We start from the raw sequence: 10,372 nt of genomic DNA, 5'->3' as shown, positions 1-10,372 counted from the left end.
TATAAACCTACAAGATTTTCTGCTAGGGACTCGACTTCTGGACTCCTTCGTGAGTCATGAGTCGGGTCCCAGCGCGCTGGAATAAACACCTCTTGCGGTTTGCATCAAGTGACGCCTCCTGCGGTTGATTGGGGTTGCCGTCGATCCATGGGACAGAGTTGGGGTTTCCTTTTTGGGGGCCTTACACTTCCATGGATCTCCCTTCAGTTTTTCTGAGATCTTCCCCACTACCAACTTTCTTTTCCTTTATCCTGTTTAGAGCCCACATATGACAGAAAACATACAATTCTTGACTTTCTGAGTCTGAATTTAGCTTATTTCCCTTAACATAATGCTCTCAAGTTCCATCCATTTTCCTACAAATGAGATAATTGTATTCTTTTTATGGCTGAATAACATGTTGTATATATAGTACATTTTCTTTGTCCATTATACATTAATGGACACTTAATGGCTGGTTCCATCATTTGTCTGCTGTAAACTATTCTGCTGAAAACTTGGGCATGCATTTATTACTATATATATGCTGACTTTATTTTTATTTTTATTTATTTTTTATTTATTTTGTTACTGGGAATTGGACCCAGGGATGCTTAACTACTGAGCCACATCCCAATCCTTTTTTATATTTTATTTAGAGACAGGATCTCACTGAGTTGCTTAAGATCTGGCTATGTTGCTGAGATTGGTTTAGAACTCAAAATCCTCCTGCCTCAGCCTCCTGAGAAGTTGGGATTAAGATGTGCACCTAAATGAAAAAGAACCAAAGTTCTAACACCATTTTGTTCTGACCTGACTCCATTGTATGCTTACTTATAATGTTTTCCTTTCAACCTCCTGAAGGTGTATCTATGTTGACAGTATAGAAGGACCTTCCCACATCCTTATGGCCCTGATTATAGCAAAATGATTCTGAAACATATAATCAGAACAATTCTCTCATGTAATCAAAATAACTGTCTCTATAGGGTCTTTCTGACCTATATGTGCCTCATTTGTTCTTGTGGTTTTAACCTTTATAAACTCTGTACTTCAAAAATTCAGAGAGTTCCTGCTGTGATGGGTCTCCCTGACACATCTGATTGTCCTCCGCCCGGAGGGCTGGGTGTGGGTGGTCAGTCAGCCCTACCTATCCCGGTCTGACCTTGTTGGGGAGTGTCCCCTTCCCTTGGAGTGTCCCCTTCTCTTGCCGCTGGTCGAGAAGGGCAGGGGGGCTTAAGACCCCGTCATCTGGTGTCCAACATCGGGCCCCTCAAGGCTGATCCACAGCCAAAGCGAAGAGGCAGCTTCAAAACTGAAAGTACCGGCAGATCGGGCCAAGCGAGTTCCGAGGTAAGGGCATCCCTGAAAAGATGGGGCAAAGACACACCACACATGGTGACCCTGCGCTCTCAGCTCTCAGACTCATGCTGAAGAGAAGGGGCCTTGAGTGGTCTGATACACAGGCAGAAAAAGCCTGGGACGCCCTTACTCGGGAGGCCCATTGGCTTCCTGCCACTAATCTTTTTGACTGGTCCACATGGGATTGTGTAGAAGGACTTGTTAGGAAGAGGGAAATCAATTTAGGGGAGGGTCCCCCATTGGGAGTCTGCCCTACATTATCCGCCCTTAAGGCCTGCTTCTCTCCAGGACCTCCCAAAGGGGGCTCCAAATTTCTCCCCAAAGAGCCATTGCCTAAAAATGATACTGGGAGAGAACTCACTGACTCTAACCTCCCCCCTCCCTGTATGGCCTTCCCGGTAAATGCTAAAATATTAGTTTGGGAAGGAATGACTACCGATCACAAATTGGCCCGTGCAGGGATGAAAGATCGCTCCATGGGAAGGTGGATTGTGGTACCAAAGATATTGGCCCACAGCTTCCATGAGCGAGCAGGCAGAGGGAAAGGGATTCCTTATCTTCAAGTCTCTTCTTTCTTGTGCTTCTCTGCTCTTCCTGCAAACTCCAACGCCTCCTTCTTCTCCCCCTCTTAATCCCTCCTCCTCCTCCAACTTCGACTCAGCTGTTTCTGCTTCCATTCCCCAGCCCAGCCCACCTAGTCCTCCTGCCATGAGGTCCCACATATATCGGTATGGAGGGAGTAACCAGCCCAACCATCAGTGGCATGTCCCAGTAAGAAGTATGATACAGTAGCCCCAGTCCCACAAGTAGTGGGAGATTGTTTCACAATTTTCTGCGTCCAAATCTGAATTGATTACTAACCAGGAATAAGGGCTAAAATGCCCTAGGCATCAAGTATCTGCTAGAACATTTTAGCCCCTTTCAGATCCTGATCTCAGTCAAGGCTTACATTGAAATGTAAATGGAGGAAGCCAAAATGCTCAGTAGGAGACTGGTCTCAAACCCAAAAAAAAAAAAGAGCAAAAAGTCTTACCTGAACTTCAGCAAAAGTAAATTTTATAGTGCTTTACTAAAGTAATTAACGGCCATATCATTTTTCCAGGACTCTTATTTTTTTGAATTCTACATTTTTTTTGAGCTCATGACTTTTTGATCAGTTCTATTTTTTTTATTCAACTAGAGTTTTTGAACATCTGTTACATTACAATGGAGATTCACCTATAAAGTTACAAGGCCTTTGATTTTGTGTTAATTGTATGTCGTGCTGTCTGATGTCATGTGTTGTCTGAATCAAAACTGAGTGCTCCTAAAATTAAAATTTAAAAATGGATCCAAATATTTTTAATTCATGTGATTTAAAAAGGTTCAATTTAAATTGGGTAAATTAATAGAAATAAAATGTCTTTAAAATTAATTCACAAGTCTCTAAGTGGTCAGTCAAACTAACAAAATGTTGATGTTTATAAAATGTCTAGCATCAATTTTTCTAGGACTTTTCTTCATCAGGAAAGAGATGGCAAATACTGTTTACACTTGTCTGCCATCTTGGGTTTTTTTTACACTTGTCTGATATGTTGTTTTTTTTACAATAAGATAAGTGAATTAGAGTTCACATGTATGGGATTACTCAAATGTGTCTGTAGAGAAAATTGCTATCACTAAACAAAAAACAAGGTTACTAACAGTTGTGTCCTGGCAGGTATAATTCTATATATAAAGGGTTCCAAGGATTTTGGCTGTGTTTCAATTGGAGTACTATAAATAACAAAATATTTAATCTTATTAAAATGGAGTAATTTATATAAATTAAGAAATTTCTTAAGAGTTGTTGCAGAATGTGAACAAACAGGTCAACACATAGGAAAGAAAAATAAAAGGTTCTAGATATGGAAATATATTTAGTGAAGAACAAAATCTTTCTGGGTAAGAAAGTGTTTATGTGATGAAATACATGAGGGTCTAAGAAAGTGCTAAGAAAGTCTGTGTGTAAGTAAAGGGCAAATTCCAACAAGTTTGCATGTAACTAAGTTGGTTGTATGTATGTGAGACAGTTAAAGTTATTTAAGGTTTTTCCTAAGGTGAAATACGAATGTTCTGATATAAACCAAAGTTTAGTCTATATGGTAAAATGACAAAGATTTCTTAGAAACACTAATTTACTCTTTTTTTTTTTTTTTTTTTTTTTTTAGTAATTTAGGATTTACTTTTGTAAAAGCATGAGAAATATTAAATGTTATATTTGCATTTTGAAAATTGTAACATAAATATAAAACACGAAACATCCAAAGTTAACACTGATATACCACACCCAACTTGGATTTAGATACTGAGCATTTTATATTTTATAGAAAGAAATTCTCTGTTTTGTTAATGCTTATAGTATATACTACAATTCCTGCCAAAATCTTCATGAAATTTAAAAGGTTGGTATTAAACATAGTTATTTCTTTTCTTGAACATTCTAAAACATGCCATTTTGGATTAACCTTCAAATTATCAGGGCAAAAAAGATATACAAATAGAGCATATATTTTAACACAGGATAAATCTGTTTACAATTATGACAAAAATACCTTCACTTTTCAGACATTTAAAAAAAAACAAAAACAAAAAAACCCTAAGCAAATAAAAGGTATTTTGGGTCAAGTTATTTCTTAGTACAAATAATATATCATGTCAAACAGTTTTTCAGCCAACAGCATTAAAAAATTTGCCATTATTAATTGTTAAACAATACATTTACATGGTGAAATAAGATATAAGACAACTTACAGAAACAAAAAAACTCAAAAGTATTCCAACTCTAAAATAAGAAGTAAGAAATCTACAAATTAAAAAATTTAAAATGTTTCTTGGAAAATTTTTATGCCTTACTTGTACTCTCAAATTCACTTGAACTGCTTGACATATATAGTTTAATACTTAAGAAGACTGTAGCTAAATTATTTAATAATATTTATAGAATGTTACCTCTCTGGGTAGACATGTTTCACACAATAGTTCTTAATTAAGAACAAATCACTTGATAGTTTTAATCGCAACTTATGATTGACTGATAAATGGATTAACAATCTATTCAGTAATTTAGACCAATACAAGGAATAATCTGATAAATGCTCACTGTGCAATTCTGTCAACTGGTAAAGTCAAGAATTTGACAGATATTTCACTCAGTTGGATTACATGTTTCCATGTGTGTTATGGGTCAACAAAAATAGGTATACAAATGTCAAGCTTTTTCCTGTATCTTTTTTTGTTTGTTTGTTTTAAAGAGCAGTTCAATGATTTGGTGGGGGGCATTGGTTAGTACAATACAGAGAACAGGAAAAGTATAAAATGGCACTTAACATCAATGCCAGTTCTTATCTCATTAGGGCAATAACTAAGGATATTACCAATTTTTGTGTTATTTCCTTTTCTTTAGAACATAAATCAAAGTCATTAAATTGAACTTGAGGTATATACATAATACATACACAACCTTAAGCAAAATACTTTTTTTCATAAGTAACATGACATTTAAAATATTGGAAACAGTATCTGTGCTGATTTGTATTTTGATTTAGGAACAAGAAGAGAACAACATTCAATTAGGGAGGGGTATACTGATAATAAAGCTCTTAAAGTTCAAAACATCTTCCTCTCCCTTTGTACTTACCACAGGCTATACATTGTCCTGAGCGGATTCATTGAGAAAAATTTCAATCACAGCTTTAATAAAGTACTTTGGAAGGAACTAATGAGAAAGCAAATTGAAAGGTGAGACTTCATCTTGTTTTCAAATAAGTGGTCTTAATTTTTCTTCTTATAGAAAAAAATTGAAATCAGTTTATTATAAATATATCTAAACCATTAATTTTTGCAGCTTTCAGGTAAAGTCCAGCACTTTGTTTATGCAAAGTCTATGAGAGGAGGTCACTAGAGATCATCTAATCTTAAGTCGCGACATCATCCATTCAAGTCCTTGGCATAACCCCTCGCCAGTAAGAGCACAGCATGCCTGGATATGCCACTGATGATCTTTAATAGAAGTTAGCTTCAAGAACTGGGAGATTTCTGCTACACTCATGCATTCTTTAACATCTTGTTTATTAGCAAAAATCAGTAATCCAGCTTTTCTTAGGTCCTCATGTGCTAACATTTTGTAGAGTTCTTCTCTAGTTACAGAAATCCTCTCTCTGTCTGTACTGTCCACAACTACTATTACAAACTCTATATTAGTATAATAAGTATTCCAGGAAGAACGAAGAGATTCTTGGCCACCAATATCCCACATTAGGAAACGTGTATTATTAATCACTATCTCTTCTACATTACTTCCTATCGTAGGGGATGTATGTACAACTTCATTCATAGAAAATTGGTAAAGGATGGTAGTTTTTCCTGCATTATCCAATCCAACAATGATAACTTTGTGCTCCTGGTGATTGAACAGTCTCCATATTCTGGTGAAAAGAATTCCCATTCTCGGGCAGCGGACCCCCTCCAGCCACCCGGGCCGCCTGGCCTCCCCTGGCTCAGGCTAAAGGATAGAGAGACGCGCTGGAGCCTCCGCCTCTGCTGCTGTTGCTGCCGTTCCTGCGCTGGCCCCCGGCCCGCTTCCAGGGAACCCAAGGGAGGCCAAAACCCAGGCCGCCCTGCCGGGCACGAGGCCCCGCCGCTGCCGCCTTGGCACTCGCCCGGCTCGCGGACATCGCCGCGGCGTTGTCTGCGACGAGCCTCGCGGGCCACCGTCCTCCCCCAGCTCCTCTCTGGCGGCTGCGGTGGAGGCGACCACGCGGGCCGAAACACTAATTTACTCTTAACTTTGTGTCTATTAAGTTTTATTCTTTAGAACAATTAGTCTTAAAAATTAGGGGTTTATACAATTATGGTTAAACAGCTGTTAAGAGTGTTGTACTACATTACAGAGTCTAAATTTTTCTTTAAAAACTAAATTTGGTAATATAAAAGTGTCAAGGTAATTGTGAAATGGTCACTCTTTGTATATTAAATGTGTTCATATTTTCCAGGTATACAAATTTTTAAAGCAGGGAATTTATCAAGCTGCTATTCTCCAGATTAAACTTGTCTGTAATGATAATTTTAAACTTACAAAGAGTAAATTTTATTGGGGATTTATTTCTATCATTTAGGACCTGTTATCACTAGGGTATATGTAAAATTTGTTACTTTTTACACCGAGATAAAGAATTTTAAATGTAAGTGTATTTCTAAAAGTTAGAGCCTGATTTGTTTAAAGATTAAACATTAAAACATTTTGCCACTTTGCCACACAAAAGGAAAATTAAAAGCTCTCAATCTTCCTTTAATTCATGTTTTAGATATAATGTTAAATTATGTTAACTAATGTTCATATAGACTCAGGAGTCAATATATGTAAACTGCTTAAAATGACATTTAAGAAAGAGTGTAATGCGCAGTAGCAAAAATGGGACAACAGTGACTGAGATTGGAGTCTCTGACCTCATGACTTTGGACAGTGGACTTCCTTGAGAGCTTCACAGAGCTCCTAACATTGCACTTTGCAGCTCTACCATCTTAGATCTACAGGCTCAACTTGATTCCTTGGCCGCTGTCGTCCTGTAAAATTGTCGTGGTTTGGATCTGCTCACAGCGAAGGAAGGAGGGCTTTGCCTGTTCCTTGGTGAAGAGTGCTGTTTCTACGCCAACCGCTCTGGCATTGTACAAGATAAAATCAAAAACCTACAAGAAGATCTGGAACGTCGTAGGAGCGAGCTCCACTCTAATTTCCTCTGGACTGGGTTACATGGGTGGCTCCCCTACCTCCTCCCGCTTAGGGGACCACTAATCACCATTATCCTTGTGTTCACCTTTGGGCCTTGCATAATCGATAAGCTCATCCATTTACTGAAAAGCCAGGCTAAGTCTGTGCAGCTCATGGTGGCCCGACAGCATTATACTGCCCTTCATAATGATGATTGGGAGCCCTATAGGATCATGGATCACTCATATCAGGACACTGGGGTCTAAGTGTCTCTCCCTTAAGCTCTGCTCCTTCTGAGGGGCCCTCCTGAAGCGCTAAGGAGGTAGTCAATGATGGGTAAGATCCTCCGAGGAGGACAACCTAAGACAGGCACACCTTCAAGTAAGGCGGACCCCCAAACTGCTAGGGTGATGTTCCATGACAGGTAAGACCCTCCCAGGGGCAACCTAAGACAGACACACCCTTAATATAAAACAAAAAAGGTGGTTGTGTTGGAACTAATGACACGTTAACTAACGCTGGCGAGTGAGCAAGACCAAGGCTCAAAGGCGGTTTCAAAGGTTAATAACAATAAATCGGACCACCGTCAGGGATTGGTTAACAACAGTTCCATGAACGTGATCAGCTCGTGCTTGCTATATAGTCCTATGGGACTCTCACCTGCGTGAACCCCCCATGCCTTGCTTACCTTTAAGCTGATTGGTTCCCGCCTAGCCTCCACCCTACATAAAAGCTGTGACTTCCTCAATAAATGAGTTCCTGCTATGAAAAAAAAAAAAATTCAGGTGCTGGGAGTTCTTGAGGAGTTAGCCTGTTCCCAGGCACGGCTTGCCCAGCATGCTCACCAAAGAACCCTTTTTTCCCTTTCAATTTGGCTCGATATGTGTGGTGATCTGTAATTCTTGTTACAAATTCATGATATCATGCACTACTGCACCCAGCTTGACTTTAACTCTGTAGGCTGAATACTGAGGACTGGCATAGGTGGGTCATGTGGTGGTCGCATTCCTACTCTTTTGAGGAACTAATTTCCATAGTGGTCGTACTGATTTACAGTCCCACCAACACTTAAAATTGTATCTTTTTACCCTACATCCTCTCTAGCATGGGTTATTGTTTGTGTTCTTGCTGTCTGCCATTCTAAGTGTAGTGAGATAAAATCTCACTTTCATTTCCCTAATAGCTAAAGGTGTTGAAGATTTTTTCATATATTTTTGGCCACTTGTATTTCTTCTTTTAAGAAGTGCCTGTTAGTTAATTTGACCACTTATTGATTGGATTATTTAGGGTTTTTTCTTTCTTTATTTTATATTTTGGTGTTAGGGTATTTTGAATTTTTTATATATTCTGGATATTAATCCTCTGTCAGAGGAATAGCTAGCAAAGATTTGGAGAAAATCTTCACATTTTGGTTCCTTTACTGTGCAGAAGATTTTTAATTTGATCCCATCCTATTTACTAACTCTTGGTATTATGTCCTGAGCTTGAGGAATCCTAACTGAGGAAGTCACTGCTGGTAACTGCATGTTGGAACGTTGACCCTACGTTTTCTTCTAGAAGTTGCAAAGTTTCTGGACTAAGTCCTAAGTCTTTGATCCATTTCAGTTGACTTTTGCAGGCTGGAAGAGAGGGATCTAGTCTCATTCTTTTACATATAGATGACCATTTTCCTCAGCACCATTTGTCAAAAAGGCTGTCTTTTACTGGGCACGGTGGCACATGACTGTAATTGGCTCAGGAGGCTGAGGCCAGCTTCAGCAACTTGACGAGGCCCTAAGCTACTTAGTGAGACCCTTTCTCTAAATAAAAATATTAAAAAGGGCTGTGGCTGTGGCTCAGTGGTTAAGTGGTTCAATTCCCAGTACCAGTGCATGTTTTGGCACCTTTGTCGAGGATCAGGTAACTGTATCGTGTGGGTTTGTCTCTGTCTTCTATTCTACTATTCTATACCCTTTGTCTCTGTGTCTGTTTTTCTTGTTATTGTTGAAGGACCTTTAATTTATTTACTTGCATGTGGTGCTGAGAATTGAACCCAGTACCTCACACATGCTGGGCAAGAGCTCTACCACTGAGCCACAACCCCAGCCACTCTGTGTCTGTTTTTATGTGGCCACCATGCTGGTTTTTTCACTATAGTTCTTTATTAATTTCAAATCAGGTATTCTGATGTCTCCAGCATTGTTGATTTTTTTCCTTATAATTGCTTCGGCTATTTGGAATCTTTTACACTTTCAGATAAATTTCAGGACTGTTTTTTTTTTTTTCTAGTTCTGTGAAGAATGTTATTGGCATTTTGATGGGGCGTGCATTGAATCTGTCTATTCCCTCTGATAACATGGCATTTTGGATGATACTACTTCTGCCTGTTCATGATTATGGGAGGTCTTTCCCTCCTTGTATCTTCTTCAATTTCTTTCTTCAGTGTTCTAATAGTTTCCATGGTAGAAATCTTTCACCTCTTGGTTAGATTTATTCCTAGTGGTTTTTTGTTGTTGTTGATTTATTTACTTTGTTTTTGTTTTTGTTTTTTAGAGGCTATTGTGAATTGGATTTTTGGATTTTTCCTTCAGCAGATTCATTATTGGTGTATAGGAAATCTATTGATTTGTGTATATTGATTTTGTAACCTGCTACTTTGCTAAATTTATTTATTAACTCTAGCAGTTTACTAATGGATTTTTTTTTAAAACTTCTAAATATGGGGTCATATCATCTGAAAATCATGATGATCTGACTTCTTTTCTATTTTTCTCCCTTTTATTTCGTTCTCTTGCTTAATTGCTCTGGCTAGATCTACTACTATATTGAATGATAGTGGCCATCCTTGTCTTTTTCTGAATTTCAAAGGAAACGCTTTCAGTTTTTTCCCCATTCATTCTGATGTTGGCTTTTGATTTGTTGTACACAGCCTTAATGATGTTGAGGTAGGTTCCTTCTATCCCTAGTTCTTCAGTTTTGTTTTGCTTTTTTTTGTCATGAATGTATGCTAAATTTTGTCAAATATTTTCTCTGCAATTATTGATGACTATGTGACTTTTGTCCTTAATTATTTATGTGATGAGTTACACATGGTGATTTGCATATGCTAAAACATCCTTGCATCCATGGAATGAAATCAACTTGATCAAGATGTACAATCCTCTTAATATGTTGTTGAATAGAATTTTGTAATATTTTATTAAGAATTTTTGCATCTAGGGTTGGGGATGTAGTTCAGTTAGTAGAGTGCTTGCCTTGCAAGCACAAGGCCCTGGGTTCAATCCCCAGCACTGCAAAAAAAAAAAAAAAAAAAAAAAAGAATTT

General features: G+C 38.2%; 1 protein-coding gene across 1 annotated transcript; it reads right to left on the bottom strand.

The window, feature by feature from the left end:
• Nucleotides 1-3,974: 3,974 nt before the first annotated feature.
• LOC306664608 (ADP-ribosylation factor-like protein 5A) lies at nt 3,975-6,032 on the bottom strand. The gene has a single exon (XM_079145587.1). The coding sequence runs from the start codon at nt 5,804-5,806 to the stop codon at nt 5,267-5,269; it is 540 nt and encodes a 179-aa protein (XP_079001713.1). The 5' UTR covers nt 5,807-6,032; the 3' UTR covers nt 3,975-5,266.
• Between the last annotated feature and the right edge of the window lie 4,340 nt (nt 6,033-10,372).

The sequence above is a fragment of the Sciurus vulgaris genome (genome assembly GCF_902686455.1).
Source record: "Sciurus vulgaris genome assembly, chromosome: 6".
Lineage (NCBI taxonomy): Eukaryota > Metazoa > Chordata > Mammalia > Rodentia > Sciuridae > Sciurus > Sciurus vulgaris.
Note: the sequence above shows the minus strand (reverse complement) of the source record. Positions and strands in the feature narration are given on the sequence as shown.

Excerpts from the sequence above, each read along its gene's own strand:
- LOC306664608 (XM_079145587.1), bottom strand. The coding sequence starts at position 5,806 with ATGGGAATTCTTTTCACCAGAATATGGAGACTGTTCAATCACCAGGAG.